Below are 17,141 nucleotides of genomic sequence, written 5' to 3' on the forward strand. Positions count from 1 at the left end.
CCTTCAGAAATCATTCTAATATGCTGTTTTGCTGGTCAGTTATTATTATTATCAATATTTAAAACAGTTAAGTGCTTTTTTTTTAAGATTTTCTGATGAATAGAAAGATCCAAAGATCAGCATTTCTCTTAAATAAAAAGATTTTTGTAACATTATGCACTATACCAATCAAAAGCTTGAGTGGGTATAATAATATTTATAATATTTCAATTATTACAAATATTTTAAGTATATATAATATACTTCATATAAATATTTTAAGTATATCATAACCTCAGTAATATTTTTATTAATACTTATTTGGCACTTTTATTTAGCAAGGATGCTTTAAATTGATCAAAAGTGGTAATAAAGATATTTATAATGTTACAAAAGATTTCTGTTTTAGACAAATGCTGTTCTTCTGAACTTTCTATTCATCAAAGAAGCACAATAATAATAAATGTTTTTTTTTGAGCAGCAAATCAGAATATTAGAATGATTTCAGATAATGTGACTGGAGTTGTGATGCAAAAGTCAGCTTTGAAATCACTGTGATAAATTACATTTTTAAATATTCAAATAGATTTTAAAAAATAGTAAAAAAAAATATATATATATCAAAATTGTACTATTTTTGCTGTACTTTGGATCAAATACATGCAGGTTTGGTGACCAGAAGAGACTTAAAAAAAAATATATTAACATTAAAAATATTACTGCTCAAAATCTTTTGACTGGTAGTGTATATTCATTTTATTTTGTCATGTCAGACGTATGGCTGTTATAGCTTCTCGACGCCGTAAGTGTTTTAAGCAGCTATAAAACAGTCCAGCTTAATACAAACCCAGGAGGTCACTTTGTTTTGAGCAAAACAAGAGTTGTACGTGAACGCTCTGTAGGCGGGGTCGAGTCAGTGAGCTGCTTACCTAGACAGCACTTCTGCTTTTTGTTTTAGTACGCTCACAGTGTTTCTACCACGTTCATTTATCATTTAACAACAGCTCCACAATTTTCCTATGTCTTATTATTTTGTAGACCTTTTCCAATTATTATTATCAAAATCCGTAAAAATGTGGCTGATAAGTGGGCGGAAAAACAGCGCAATAATATTTCCGGGTGTTTGCGAAGGGGGAACCCCGTGGTGTTTTTCTACTGTGGGTATATCACGAAAAAGTCAAAAGCATATCAATATGTCATCATAACGATCTGCTGGTACAAGCACTTCATCTAAAACCTCAATGGCTTCTGGATCAGCTGTTTCAGACCCGTCGTTAAACGGGGTTTCGTCCACGCCGGGTGAGAACGAGTACCCGTCGGGTTTTCCTCAGAGCATCTGCGACGAGGTCCCGAAAGAGAAGTACTTGTGCAGCAACTGTAACAACGTCTTGAATAAAGCGCGTCAAACGGTGTGCGGTCACCGCTACTGCCTCGCTTGCGTCAACTGGCTGGTCAGGTAAGAAAACCGTTCAAGTAGAACAGCCGCAGTTTCATGACAGCACACAGGACATGGTTGGCATGATTTTATTTTCGGTTTTGGTAGTAATTGTATGTTATGGTAGTATTTGTGGCTTATAATTACAGTGTGATGAATAGCTAACTAAATATAGAAATACCACATGAAAAAATAGGTGTATGGATAGATGCTGATATATTATAAACATAAAAACCTTTGTTATAAAGTGAGTAAATACAGCCAAGTGAAACTAGCATCTAGCATCCAATCTGTATAACTGTTATTAAAATGTTATTAATGAATGCTTCTATTTCATACAGAAACAACAAGGACCTTGTATGCACAAAATGTAAAGAAGAGGATCCCGGTGTCGAGAATGACAGTAGTGTATTGACTCTTGACCAAGTAATCAAAAACTCTATCTATCTATCTATCTATCTATCTATCCATCTATTGATAAAATACATGACAATATGGTGACAGAGGCGTGTTAATAATTCCCTTTTTGTGATGTCAGAGGTCTGCTATAGAGAGTGGAAGCATCGTGACTCATGTTTGGAAAGTTGTCATAATTTCCCCTTTTGTTTAAATCGTAGTTCTTCAATGATGCGGCTATTAATAAGGAGATTCTGGATCTGAAAGTTCACTGTGCCAACCAAGGCTGCCCCTGGAGAAGCACCCTGAAGAACTTTGAGGTACTTTTCTTTAAAAACTTCGTTTATTTTACATGCTAAAATTCAACGATGTAGTATGTTAGTTCAATGTATCTGTAATGCATTTATAATCAGGTGAACGCTTAAGGTCTTACTCAGTTTCTTTTGAATTATGTATTTACAGTTGAAGTCAGAAGTTTTCTACACCTTGCATGTTGGTTTTTGTTTAGTACTGACCTGAATAAGATAAAATAAAAGATAAAATAAACGTCACATGAAAGACGTTTACATGTAGTCCACAAGAGAAAATATTAGTTGAATTTATAAAAATGACCCCGTTCAAAAGTTTACTTATGCTTGATTTTTTACTGTGTTGTTACCTGAATGATCCACAGCTGTTTTTGTTTAGTGATAGTTGTTCACGAGTCCCTTATTTATCCTCAACCGTTAAACTGCCTGCTGTTCTTAAGAAAAATCCTTCAGATCCCACAAATTCTTCGTTTTTTTCAGCATTTTTGTGTATTTGAATCCTTTTCCACGACTGTATGATTTTGAGATCCATCTTTTCACACTGAGGACACAACTGAGGGACTCATATGCAAATACTTCCAGTTCTTAATGCATCATATTTTCTTCTGAATCATCAGTGAGTGTTTGAACCTACTGTAATAGTTGCATATCTAGTCCCTCCGTTGTCGTCATTGTGAAAAGACTTATCTAAAAATCGTACAGTCATTGTTGGAAAGGGTGTTCAAATACACAAAAAAGCTAAAAAACCAAAGAATTTGTAGTACCTGAAGGACGTTTTTGAAAAACAGTGGGCAGTTTAACTGTTCAGGACAAATAAGGGATTCACGAACAACTATCGCTAAAAAAAAAAACCTGTGTATCATTCAGGTAACAACACAGTATTAAGAATCAGGTGTATGTAAACTTTTGAACAGGGTCATTATTTTCACTATTATTTTCTCTTATGGACTATATGTAAACATTTTTAATGTGAGATATCTTATTCAGGTCAGTACTAAATTAAGAAACAACATGTATTTTGTATGATCCCTCTAATTTTGGTAAAATAATTAGCATTTTGCAGATTCTGCAGGGTGTGTGTAAACTTTTGACTTCAACTGTATTTATAGAATGGGAAATTTTTTTTTTTGAGCTTCACAGGTCTTGATGTGAAGATCACGTGTGTGAGCCACTTCCCGAGCCATCAGATAAAGTCTTGCATAACATTAAGCTAATATATGTAAGACCAGAGATCAGGGCTGTTCACGGGCTGCTACACATGCATGTAAAACCTATAAAGCTATTGAGAACACTGTAATGCTCTCAAATGTCTTTTACACTTGACTGAATCAAAATCAATGTGGATTATGGGGCTTGTATCGATCACATTAGCAACCGTGGCTTTTCTGTTATCACATTGTTAAATCATAGGAACTCATTAAAAAATAGCTGCAGTTCATGGCAGCCAGTCATACTCGGTTACAACCACAAGATGCTATTTTACGGGAATCCTAGCATGGTAGCTTTGTCGTCATTTAATAACACGAACCAGCCATTAAGGCATTAATCATAGAGCTGCTGCTCAGATGCCGTCCAGCATATTGAATCAATCCTCAGTCTGATAGAGCAGTAACAAACTTATACTTTAAGCTTCTTGTACAACTTTTAGAGGTCAGTGTTTTGTCGAGTAGAGACTGTAAAATGTTCTATGACTTTGACCCTCATGGCTGGCTAATGGAAGTCTTTTGTGTTTTTACCTTCTTTCTCTACTCGAGAGTCTGAAAGCCTTTTGAGAATATTGTTATTCACAAGCTCCCTATTAGAATAAAGACATGTAGGTTGGGCTTTAGATTTTATGTTTTCAATGGAAACTATATGCTCAAACAGATGGTAAGTTTTAGAGGTTAAGTGAATAGAAATAAAGTAGCATTATCTTATTTGTAGTAATCATACTTGCTTATTGGAGTAGGCCTAGTTCGCACAAAAATAACAAAATTGACACTATGTACTCGTCCTCATGTTGTTTTTAGATCCGTATGCTGTTACTGTTTTGCACTAGAATACAAACTGAGATGTTTTGAAGAATCTCCATAGAGCTTTTTCATACAATGAAAGTTCATAGTGACCGCCAAGCTCTAAACCTGGCAAAAACACCATTACTAAAGTATAAAAATAACCTAACAGCACAAACAATAAATCTGTGTGAGGAACAGACCAAAATGTTCACTAAAATTGAACTGGCGTGGTGCTTTGCTATTGCATTTTTCCCCCTCCTTTCGGATGTTCATTATGAGCTATCCTTGTATGCAAGAGCTGCATAAATGAGAGTACATACATTTTCATGTTTTATGTGAATTATCCCTTTAATATGCTTAATTGCTCATTCAACAGGACCATCAGAGTCAGTGTGAATATGCCCTGATCCCTTGCAACATTGGCTGTGGCACAATGGTGCAGAGAAAGACATTGGCTACACATCTGGACAGAGGCTGTCCCAACAACAAGACCACATGTTCCTCTTGTGCAGGTGTTCTGACACCAAGAGAACTCCAGGTAAGGTTAGAAAATGACACTTTAGAGACTGTATACAGTACAAAAAATGATTTCCTAATCAGTGGAAATTATTTCCTAATCATGTAAAGCATGATATATTTTTATTTAGAAGCAAAACCGGGTTTTTCATGAAAACAAGACATATTTTACTTCTCAGGGAAATTTTTAACTATGTTTGGATAGTTCACTGGAAAACACTTAAATAGAATATGTCGTAAAAAACACACAAACAACCATATATGTGTGCGAAACATATATACATGTCATGTACTGTGTGATGCAAAAGTGATTATATATGTGAATAGGCCCATAGTGCAAGATATTCGGCCTCTTTCGTTGTTGCTAAAGTGGTTTTGGGTCAGCGTGCCCTTGCTTGAAGCCCCATGGCTCGGTTTTAAGCCACAGATGGAGTCTCCAGTGTTTACTGCTGTCCCATATTACTTCCTTTTCCATTTCACCCATCGGGACCTGCACTCCGGGACATGGATTAGAGGAATAAAAGCAGAAATCCAGTGAATTTAAACATCAAGCTTCAAACGCAACACATTAGTGAAAATATCTTCAAATGCAATGTGTTTCACGCCTCAAATTAAGATAAAAAGTCTGAATGAGATGTTTTGGAAAGTTTGTGGCACAAAATGATTCAAGCTAAACTTTCATCACTGTGTTTAGTGAAAGTGACATTTCCCTTTTTTTTTTTTTTTTTTGTGCAGAAGCATGTATGTACCAATTCAGGCGATAAGAAGACTACAAAGACAGATAAACGGCAAAAGGTAGAAAAGCTGTTTTTTTGGTGGATCTCTGAATATTGTACTCTGAGAGTGAATGTACTGTACAAACAAGAACAGTTCAAAAGTACGTTTCTGTGTTTCCTTTGTAGAATAATCACCCAGGCAGCTCCAAAAAGAAAGAGCCATGCATTTTCTCAGACGTTGGTTGTCCTTTTAAGGTTGGTCTTTTGATAATAGAACCTGTTTGTATGTTAATTATGATGTATTATGTTGTTTTGTGGAACAGTTTTATATTTTTTTTTTTAGAATTTTTATTACAGAATGTGGTTCTTAGAAGTACACAGAAAAAGGACAGTATTTATATAATTTATATAATATGTGACCCTGGACCACAAAACCAGTCTTAAGTAGCACAGATATATTTGTAGCAGTTGCCAAAAATACATTGTATGGGTCAAATTGATCGATCTTTTATGCCAAAAATGATTAGGATATTAAGTAAAGATCATGTTCCATATAGATATTTTGTAAATTTTCTACCAAAACTACATTTTTGATTAGTAATATGCTTTGCTTCATTTGGACAAGAACTTAATTTGGACAACTTTAAAGGTCAATTTTCTCAATATTTTGATTTTTTTGCAACCTCAGATCCCAGATTTTCAAATAGTTGTATCTTGACTAAGTATTGTCCTATCCTAACAAACCATACATCAATAGAAAGCTTATTTATTTATTGTAGGTATAAATCTCAGTATCAATTTCAGTCACATATGTATATAGTTTACATATAGATTTATATATAGAGTTATATAGCTGTTTGGAACAATATTGTTGTGAAAAGTACTTGCAAATACAAATTGAGCTTAAAGGGATACTTCACCCAAAATGAAAATTACCCCATGATTTACTCACCCTCAAGCTATCCTAAGTGTGTATGACTTTCTTCTTTCAGATGAATACAATCAGAGTTATATTAATACATGTTGTGGCTCTTTCAAGCTTTATAATGGCAGTGAATGGGTGATGAGATTTTGAAGTCCAATAAAGTGCATCCATCCATCATAGAAAGTACTCCACACAGCTCCGGGGGGTTAACAAAGGCCTTCTGAAGTGAATTGATATGTTTTTGTAAGAAAAATATCCATATTTAACACTTTGTAAACCAGAATCTCTAGCTTCTGCTAAATGCCGCTAACCTCTGACATTTTTCTTTGCAAATCCTCACTTTGTATTTCTAATTTGTGAGACAGTTAGCAAAAGCTAGAGATTACAGCTTATAAGGTTTAAAATATGGGTGTTTTTCTTCCACAAACACATCGATTCACCTCTGAAGTCATTTATGTTTGTCTAATATTTTATATTAGCTAATATTAGCTAGAAAAAAATATTATTTTGTAGAAAAAGTTTATGGTCTAAATGAAAGGAAATTATTATTTTCACAAATTAATAAAATTAAAAAAGTTTGAAAACAGCTTTATTATACTCTTTTATTATTAATATAATACCTTTCTGTATGTTTTTTTTTTGTATTCATTTTTTTTTTTTAAATAAAAAAAAATGATCAGTAGTGCAACCAAATTATTAAGTCTTATTACAATTTTACTTCTTAAAAAAATCTTGTTTCTGCAGTGGATAAAGTAGTGTATTGTGAATGATACAGTTTTGCTACGTTTTATTTCAGGGCAATGCAGACAAAGTAAAAGAACATGAATCCTGCAGCCATGTTGGCCATCTACAGCTTCTCTTGGATGTGACCAGGGCTCTTCAGCGTACCTTGAATTCCCCAGCTGAGCAACATCATCACGAAAGCCCTGATACTCTTCAACCTGGACAGTGTGGTACTTCCCTCACTTCTCAGAGTGAAAGTGAGATTGACACTGACGGAGGAGATCCAGGAGGGAGTGATAAGGCCCTGAGTCTCCATGATGATCAGGCTGAACTTGCTGTTGGCCAGCAACTGGATGCCCTGCAGCAGAGAGTGCAGGTTATGGAGAACATCATCTCAGCTTTGAACCGAGAGGTGGAGAAGACGCAGTTCAGTGTGGTCGCGCTGGAAAGGGACAATTACAACAGTCAGCAGCTCATTCAGCACTTGGAAACCAAGGTAAGTTGTAAAAAAAAAATCAGTTGCATGACACTAATGGTATGGGAATTTCAACTTTAAATGGAATTAAATGGTTTTGTAAATTGTGACGTTTTAAAATGCCGTTATTGGTTTTTTTTTTAGCATGTAGGGAAGGTATAAAGGTGATGAAATTACATAGAAGTGGTGCTGCCATACTGATGCTCACATGCAAATGATCTGCTAATATCCTGTCAATCATATTCACCAGTTTGAACATTGAAATTGCAGTGCAGTTGCATGCCTTGTCAGGAAGGTTTTTTTCTGATTCCTTTTTGAATTTCTTTTTTTAAAATAATCTTTTGGTGATGGTCTCAAACAAAGAGATCTGGAAGAATGTTCTGTCCATACATACATAAATGTCTTATGGAATTGGTTTTAATTAATGTGTTGTAATGTGAAATGAACTGGGCACAACTCACAGGATGTGGAATTGGAATAACAGGAAGAAATATTAACAGAATTGCGTTCGAACACCAGTTTGACAACAAATAAAGTAAATAATTACATTTAATTTTATTTTTAATGCCTGTTTGTTTATTTTGTGTTATGCAGAAACCTTTTCCTAACTTAATTGGAATATACTATGGTTCAAAGGTCTGTAAGATATTTCCTTTTTTAAAAAAATATATATTTATGGAAACTTTGATAATTTTTTTTTCAGGATTCTTTGATGAATAGAAAGTTCAAAAGAACAGCATTTACTTGAAATCTTTTTACCGTCACTTTCGATCAATTTAATGCATCCTTGATGAATTTTTTTTAATTTAATAATAAAAATATATATATATATATTCACAATATTTTATAGTGTTTTTTATTAAATATTGTTTTTACCATCACTTTTGATCAATTTAATGCATTCTTGATGAAAAAATAAATAAAAAAGAATTCACAATATTTAATAGTGTTTTTATTAAATATTGTTTTTACCATCACTTTTGATCAATTTAATGCATCCTTGATGGATTTTTGTTATTTATTTAATACATTTTTTTTTTTAATAATTCACAATATTTACGTGTTTTTATTAAATATTGTGTTTTTACCGTACCTTTTGATCAATTTAATGCATCCTTGATGAAAAAAAAAATTAAGTAATAATAAAAAATATATTTAATAGATCACCATAAAATATCCATAAAGTTTATTAAATAAAATAAATATAAATTAAATGCATATTGTGGCCTTTCGAAAATCAATTAAACATTAATTTCATCGAATGTTTCTTGAAATACCTCGCATGTTGTGTGTATGATACGTTTATGGCTAATTCATACTCAAGATGACCTTTATTATTAAAAACTACACTTACAGAATTGTCTAAATCATACGAGTTATCTAAATTAAAGTCAATTTTGTGCATTGTGCCCTCCTGCTGCCTCATTTCAGATGTCAGGAATTCATTGCCGTTATGAACGGTGCACAACCCTGATATCACATAATTTCCATCCTGTATTATCAAAATCAAAGCACTTTCTTTCCACTGTTTGTAAATAGCAACAACAGATTTCATTACTTTGATGTGTCCTGCAGTTAACAAGGCATTGATCTCCTGCTGCGAATCTGCAGTATGGTTGGAGCTAATGAATGTGTTTGTGTTACAAAAGAGCTGAAATGCTATATAGGAATGTCTGGAAAACATTTGTTTCCTGTGATGTGTTTTTTATTTGTAGCCGGTGGGTTGCATAATTCATGCTTTAAATAAGGACTCACATAAAACTAACAAAGGTATTCGTTTGGGGAGGTCTGAAATGATAATGTATTTGTCCCTGTGCTCATCTTAACACCGGGAGGTGATAACAAACGATTACGGCTGTGTTCTGACGCACGACCTGGAGGGGTTATTTAACACACGGGAGCCGAGATGACACTCCTGAAATGCTGAAAATGAAGAGATAAGTTGAAGTAGGGATGAGAAGGGACTGAGTGGTAGAAAATAGATTTGTGTGACAATTCTCCAAGTGCGGTTGAGAAAAAAAAAAAGGATGTGTCTAATAGGATGTCACCATCTCGTTCTTTTTCTGTATTTCGAAGTGTCTCGCGCAAGGCTGCCGACCTTAACCAGCTCTGAAGGTCCATTATGATACATTAATATTGCGCTTTTGCAGTGAGCCAATCTGTACCTTTGGGTGATTCATCCATGATAATGGTTTTCCATCACATTCTAGGTAGCGGAACAGCAGCAGAGACTGGTCAGGAAAGACATTCACATCACTTCATTGCAGCAGTGTATCAGCGCCCAGCAGGACGTCTCATATGATGGCACCTTTCTCTGGCGCTTGTGTGATGTCAGCCAGAGACTGAGAGAGGCTGCCAGCGGCCAAAAGATCAGTCAGTACTCGCCAGGTACTAAAGCACAGATCTCTCCTGTACTGCTCTGAGAGTTCATCTAAAAATAAACATTCTGTCATCATTTACTCGCATTTACTCTGTCATTATTTATCCTCATGCCATTCTACACCTGTATAACTGACTTTCTACATTCCATATATAGACTTTCTTCTTCAATTCTTTTTCTTCAACTTGAATCTGAAAAGAAGAAAGTCGAACAGAGTGATAAAAGTCGAGAATGGCATGAGCGTAAATGATGACAGAGTGAAAAAAAAATCTTATCATCTATCTGTCTATCTTTATATAACTATATAATTTTAATATCTATCTATCTATCTGTCTGTCTACATAACATTCTATAGATTAAATTTTTAGATATTATATGACTAATTGTACTATCTATCTATCAATCCACATATAACTATATAATTTTAATATGTCTGTCTACATAACATTCTATAGATTACATTTTTGGATTTTATATAACTAATTGTATTATCTATATCTATATATCTATATTCTAACTATAGAATTTTAATATCTTTCTATCTATCTATTTTTATAACTATAGAATTTTAATATCTAGCTATCTATCTACCTATCAATTTTATACAACTACTTGTAATATCTATATCATCTTTATATAACTATATAATTTGAACATCTATCAATTTTATATAACTAATTGTAATGTCTATCCATCATCTATCTACACTGACCAAAATTATAAACGCAACACATTTGTTTTTGCCCCCGTTTTTCATGAGCTGAACTCAAAGATCTAAGACTTTTTCTATGTACACAAAATGCCTATTTCTCTCAATTATTGTTCACAAATCTGTCTAAATCTGGCTCTCACAGGAGCACTTCTCCTTTGCCGAGATAATCCATCTACCTCACAGGTGTGGCATATCAAGATGCTGATTAGACAGCATGATTATTGCACAGGTGTGCCTTAGGCTGGACACAATAAAAGGCCACTCTAAAATGTGCAGTTTTACTGTATTGGGGGGTCCGGGGGGTCCGAAACCCAGTCAGTATCTGGTGTGACCACCATTTGCCTCACACAGTGAAACACATCTCCTTCGCATAGAGTTGATCAGGTTGTTGATTGTGGCCTGTGGAATGTTGGTCGACTACTCTTCAATGGCTGTGCAAAGTTGCTGGATATTGGCAGGAACTGGAACACGCTGTCGTATACGCCGATCCAGAGCATCCCAAACATGCTCAATGGGTGATATGTCCAGTGAATATGCTGGCCATGCAAGAAATGGGATGTTTTCAGCTTCCAGGAATTGTGTACAGATCCTTGGAACATGGGGCCGTGCATTATCGTGCTGCAACATGAGGTGATGGTCGTGGATGAATGGCACAATAATGGGCCTCAGGATCTTGTCACGGTATCTCTGTGCATTCAAAATGCCATCAATAAAATGCACCTGTGTTCGTTGTCCATAACATATGCCTGGCCATACCATAACCCCACTGCCACCATGGGCCACTCGATCCACAACGTTGACATCAGCAAACCGCTCACCCACACGATGCCATACACGCCGTCTACCATCTGCCCTGTACAGTGAATACCGGGATTCATCCGTGAAGAGAACACCTTTCCAAAGTGCCAGACGCCATCGAATGTGAGCATTTGCCCACTCAAGTCGGTTACGGTGACGAGCATGCAGATGAGCTTCCCTGAGACAGTTTTTGACAGTTTGTGCAGAAATTCTCTGGTTATGCAAACAGATTGTTGCAGCAGCTGTCCGGGTGGCTGGTCTTAGATGATCTTGGAGGTGAAGATGCTGGATGTGGAGGTCCTGGGCTGGTGTGGTTACACGTGGTCTGCAGTTGTGAGGCCGGTTAGATGTACTGCCAAATTCTCTGAAACGCCTTTGGAGACGGCTTATGGTAGAGAAATGAACATTCAATTCACGGGTAACAGCTCTGGTGGACATTCCTGCAGTCAGCATGCCAATTGCATGCTCCTTCAAAAATTGCGACATCTGTGGCATTGTGCTGTGTGATAAAACTGCACATTTTAGAGTGGCCTTTTATTGTAGTCAGTCTAAGGCACACCTGTGCAATAATCATGCTGTCTTAGACAGATTTGTGAACAATATTTGAGAGAAATAGGCCTTTTGTGTACATAGAAAAAGTCTTAGATCTTTGAGTTCAGCTCATGAAAAATGGGGGCAAAAACAAAAGTGTTGCATTTATAATTTTGGTCAGTGTATATCTATCTATCTATCTATCTATCTATCTATCTGTCTATCATGTTATATAACTAATTGTACTATCTATCTATCTATATGTCTGTCTGTCTATTTGTCTATAATCTATACCTATCTCTAGACTGAAGGTTTCGTTCAAATATATATATGAACTATCCATCTTATCAAAATATTCCAGCACTATAAGATAATGCTGACTTTATGTTGATTCCGTAAACTCTCTAATGGATTCAGTGAATTCATTAAGGAATAGATCCATTAGACTGATTCAAATGGTAATTCCTTAGTGAGTCTTCTTAAGTGATTCATTAAAAGGATTGGCTCATAAGATTATTCTATGTGATTTTGGTTCAATACAAGGAACCAGTTTACAGGAATCATTTAGGACTACACTAGTCGTGCTACATGTATTGAAGGGACGTGTAAATGGTGACTAAGGGCTGTCCATATGATCTGTGCATCATTTTCTAAATCATATGATTTATGAGTTTGTGTGGAGAACAGGCCTACCTTGTGATTCAGAAAAATCTTGGTCCCCTGGGCCTTAGTTTTCAAAGCATGTTCCATTTGCAGTTTCAGTTGACGTAATCAATATATTATTGACAATCACTTCTCACTTTTGTGCCGTAGCAAAACAGTTTTGCCAGCACTGAATACTTTAATGCACTGGACTGGACTCATCAGGAGAGCTGCGGTGAATGAATGTTAGTTGTTATCGTATATTGAAGTAGAATCGATGCTCATTCATAAGAGCAGTGCTAAAAATTGAGTTGGCACCAGCGAAAGGGAAAATGAAAAAAGCAAATGTGCAGTAGTTATAAAGGCTGAAATGGGCTTGTTTGCCCAGTAGTCATGTGTCTGCATGAACACAACTATAATAGACAGCAAGACTGAGTAAGAGAACAACTGAAGGTAATTTCATTGACTTGTTTTCTTTCACGTCATTACAGAACAGGATATCAGAATAGCTGTTCTTCCGATACAACAGTCAAAAGAAGGAAGCTATGCATTTGATTTTTGAGATAAAAGAAGCTTGCTGGTTATCGGCTGCTATTTTTAAGAGTTTTAACTAAAGCCCATCATGCTTCACATAAAAATGACAATGGATTGTGTTTTTCAGCTTTCTACACCGCCAGGTATGGATTTAAAGTGTGCATGCGGCTCTACTTGAACGGAGATGGAGTTGGAAAAGGAACGCACATCTCTCTTTTCTTTGTTATAATGAAAGGAGAATACGACCCCATTCTCGCATGGCCATTCAGACACAAGGTAATCAAGCTGTCAATCAGTGAACCAGTCAATCATTTTATGCACATCTGTGTTGTCTCTTAGCTAATGCTGAAATCATACATTAAAGAAGTCATATCATAAGGAATCAAATTATCCTTAATCTTTTGAAATAAAAAAGCTTTGATGTATTATGAAATACCGCAGCTTTAAATGTTGAACTCAAATGTAAATGATGAATTCAAAATGTTCTTCCCAGCCCAGCAAGGCAATTTGTTCGAATTCTTTGAATTTGCATTGAGTTTACAGGATGAATACAAAGCACTGCATTACTTGCAATAGCTGGCGGTTTTATTTTCAAACATTTTTCTCAGAAACCTGTATTATCTAATCTAGATTCTAGATTATTTAAAATATATATGTGTGTATATATATATATATATATATATATTTTTTTTTTTTTTTTTTTTTTATTTAATAAAACTCAAATTAAATATATAAAATAAATACATACATTTTAAAATTAAATGTAAATTGGAAAGGTTGCTTTGACAACTAACTGAGATAGAATAAGTTTTAAAAATTCTAAAAAAAAAATGTTTTAATAAAATAGCCAATTCATAATATAAAAAAAATTTATAATAAAAAAGTAAATACTATAATAGTATATAAACTAGATGAGTAAAGTTTAAAACAAACTTTGAGTTGTATGAAAGCTGATGTTGATACCATGATTTAGCATGATTTAACATGTTGTTAACATGATTAGCATGTTGTTAGCATATTACTAGCATGTTGTTAGCGTGATTAGCAAGTTAATAGCATGATTCTAGTATAATTAGTAAGTTACTAGTATGTTGTTACCATAATTAACAAGTTTATAGCTTGATTAGCATGTTGCTAACATGTTTCTACCATGGTTGACATGTTACTAGCATGTTTTTAATATGATTAGCATGTTACTAGCTTGTTGCTAGCATGTTTCTAGCATGATTAGCAAGTTACTAGCATGTCGCTATCATGATTAGCATGTTACTAGCATGTTGTTAGCATGATTAACAAGTTACTAGAATGTTGTTAGCATGATTAACGAGTTACTAGGATGTTGTTAGCTTGAATATCAAATTACTAGCATGTTTCTAGCATGATTGACATGTTACTAGCAGGTTTTTAACATGATTAGCATGTTACTAGCTTGTTGCTAGCAGGTTTCTGGCATGATTAGCAAGTTGCTAGCATGTCGCTATCATGATTAGCCAGTTACTAGCATGATTAGCATGTTATGCATGCTATGTTGTTAGCATGATTAGCAAGTTACTAGGATGTTGTTAGCTTGAATGTCAAATTACTAGCATATTTCTAGCATCATTAACATGTTACTAGCATGTTTTTTAACATGATTAGCATGTTACTAGCTTGTTGTTAGCATGACTAGCATGTTGCTAGCATAATTATTGTGTTGCTAGCATGACTAACATGTTTAATCCCGCTAAAACCAGTTGATTCAGTAAAATCCAGCTAAAAAACAGGTAGGTTGTCTAGTTTTAGCTGGTTTAAGCTGAAAATAGCTGGTGTAACCTTGACTGGTATTTTAGCAGGTCTCCCAACTTGGCCAGCTAAGGCCAGCCACTTTAAACCACTTTAAAATCAGCCTGGGAGGACAGCCAAAGCAGCCATTCATTTTAGGCTGGTTTTAGCTGTTTTTGAAACTAGGGAGATGCACCATAGGTCTCTTTGTGTAAAAGTTTTCACCCCCTCAGTGAAAGTCTGTGGGATTTTAGTTGGATTTGATAGTCTGGTTTTCGAAAACCGTAAACTGGATCAGTTAGAAAAGATATAGCAACTAACTTCAGACCGGTCTGAAGGTCTGACCCGAGTTTGGTGGTTATAGCTCTAGAGCTTTAGGAGGAGATACTGACTAGGTTTTGGCTCAGAAGAAGCAGATTAAGGCAACTTAATAATACTAAAATAACACTGTCCCGGCCAAAAGAATTGATGAAAATGCTGTACACATTGAGCTATCCTTCTTCTGTCTTGCAGTGATTATCACTGTAAAATGAGCATCATGTTCTACTAGAGTGCTGAACACTTGAAGTGAGCACTCTGAAGGGAGCACTGAAGGGCAATAATGTCTCATGTGTGCATGTTTAGTACACCTAATATGAAGACATATGTCACTGCCACTTTACACTCTTAACTTTGAAAAAGCAAAAAGGTTCTGGTTTATAGATGGTAATACTTCTTGAGCTAAAAAAAGTTTCGAAGCAAAAAAGTTCAGTCTGATTTTAGCGGTTTGAGTGGTACATTTTAGTGTAGATTGCTTACTGATTCTGCTATTAAAGGCAGTTGAAAACACTAAAAACTAAATGTCACATTATAGAAAGCATTTAGATAGAATTATTAACAGCAAAAAGCAGGTTATTACATTTAAAGTGCTAAAGAGAGAATGTAAAATGGTCTTAGAAAACTGAATTACAACTGTTTATGGTCCAAAAAACTTAGTAAGTGCACCTCAGGACAAGGAATTGAATAATAAATGTATGATATGACCCCTTTAATAGTGGCTTCTGTTGTAATGAACCAGCTTTGGTTCCTCAATCATTTGCCATCAGCATTTTCTGTGACCTTCTGCTGACATCTCCTGCACGTACCTGGCAGGTCACGTTCTTTCTCATAGATCAGAACCAGAGGGAGCATGTCATCGACGCTTTCCGTCCCGACCTCTCCTCTGCATCTTTCCACCGCCCTATCTCAGAGATGAATGTGGCCAGCGGGTGCCCTCTGTTCTTTCCCCTGGGGAAATTGAGGTCGCCCAAGCACGCCTACTGCAAGGATGACACCATCTATATCAAGTGTGTGGTGGACACCTCCTCCTGAAGCATGAAGGCCTGGCTGTTAAGGAACACTGGATTCCTAAGGGAGCATAACATCTCTGGATCTGGACAAAATGAATATGGAGTGGAAAGAAACAAACCAGGAAATATTTATGAACTGAAAAGTTTAAGAGTTTTGTCTAGGTTGCATTTTGGTTTTTCAGGTACATGAATAAAAGAATATTTTTAGATATTTTTGACACCTGGCTCTTAATGTTTAAAACATTGATTCTTTCTTGTGTTGTTTTATTTATTGTGGAATTAACTATTTTGGATTTTGAACATCACTCTGACAGTTTTCATATTTTATATGTAATAATAAATAAAGTGCGTGTACTGCCTTGTTTTGTGTTTCCTCATAGACGTTTATCTGCTTAGTACATTTCTCAACATTAAAGATAAATTATGATGATTTAAATTATTTGTGGTGATTTATCTCTTTAAAGTTTAGAACAATCAATATATGCCTTAAGGATTTTAGTTTAAAGAAATGGTTGACAGAAATATGTACTTGCCCTCAGGCTATCCAAGATGTAGTGGTGACCGGGGCACAACCTAACGCCTGGTTAGTTGTAACACGCGTGGTTTAAATATTTCCACAAATTATTTAGATAGCTTAACCAAATTTACGGCGTTTACTAGTTGCCATAGCAACACTATACAGAGAAAAAAAGTGCGCCAAAATTCAAAAGCCTTTTGAAGATATCTCTGAATATTTATTTTTCCATAGTAAAGTAAATTTCTGGCTTAAGTAAGTTTTTAGTATTCATTCAAAATGAGACAAATCTGCTATTATTTTAATCTCCAATCTGTTATTTATCAGTTTAGGTAGTTTATTAACCCTTGGCAAACCATCAGAAGACACTAACCACTTTTATATTCCAGTCACGCCGATGAAGAACGTTGTAACACTGCGTTACAATCTGCCTCCTATTATTAAACTATGCTTTTCTATGACATTAGCAATGTA

At 35.1% G+C, this 17,141-nt stretch overlaps 1 protein-coding gene across 1 annotated transcript; it reads left to right on the forward strand.

Moving 5' to 3' along the window:
- Nucleotides 1–813: 813 nt before the first annotated feature.
- traf1 (TNF receptor-associated factor 1) lies at nt 814–16,556 on the forward strand. The gene is made up of 10 exons (XM_051116356.1): nt 814–1,435; nt 1,756–1,840; nt 2,032–2,130; nt 4,489–4,650; nt 5,364–5,423; nt 5,531–5,599; nt 7,066–7,488; nt 9,678–9,855; nt 13,192–13,340; nt 15,957–16,556. The coding sequence occupies exons 1-10, from the start codon at nt 1,221–1,223 to the stop codon at nt 16,173–16,175; spliced, it is 1,659 nt and encodes a 552-aa protein (XP_050972313.1). The 5' UTR covers nt 814–1,220; the 3' UTR covers nt 16,176–16,556.
- Nucleotides 16,557–17,141: the final 585 nt, after the last annotated feature.

Source organism: Labeo rohita, chromosome 8 (genome assembly GCF_022985175.1).
Source record: "Labeo rohita strain BAU-BD-2019 chromosome 8, IGBB_LRoh.1.0, whole genome shotgun sequence".
Lineage (NCBI taxonomy): Eukaryota > Metazoa > Chordata > Actinopteri > Cypriniformes > Cyprinidae > Labeo > Labeo rohita.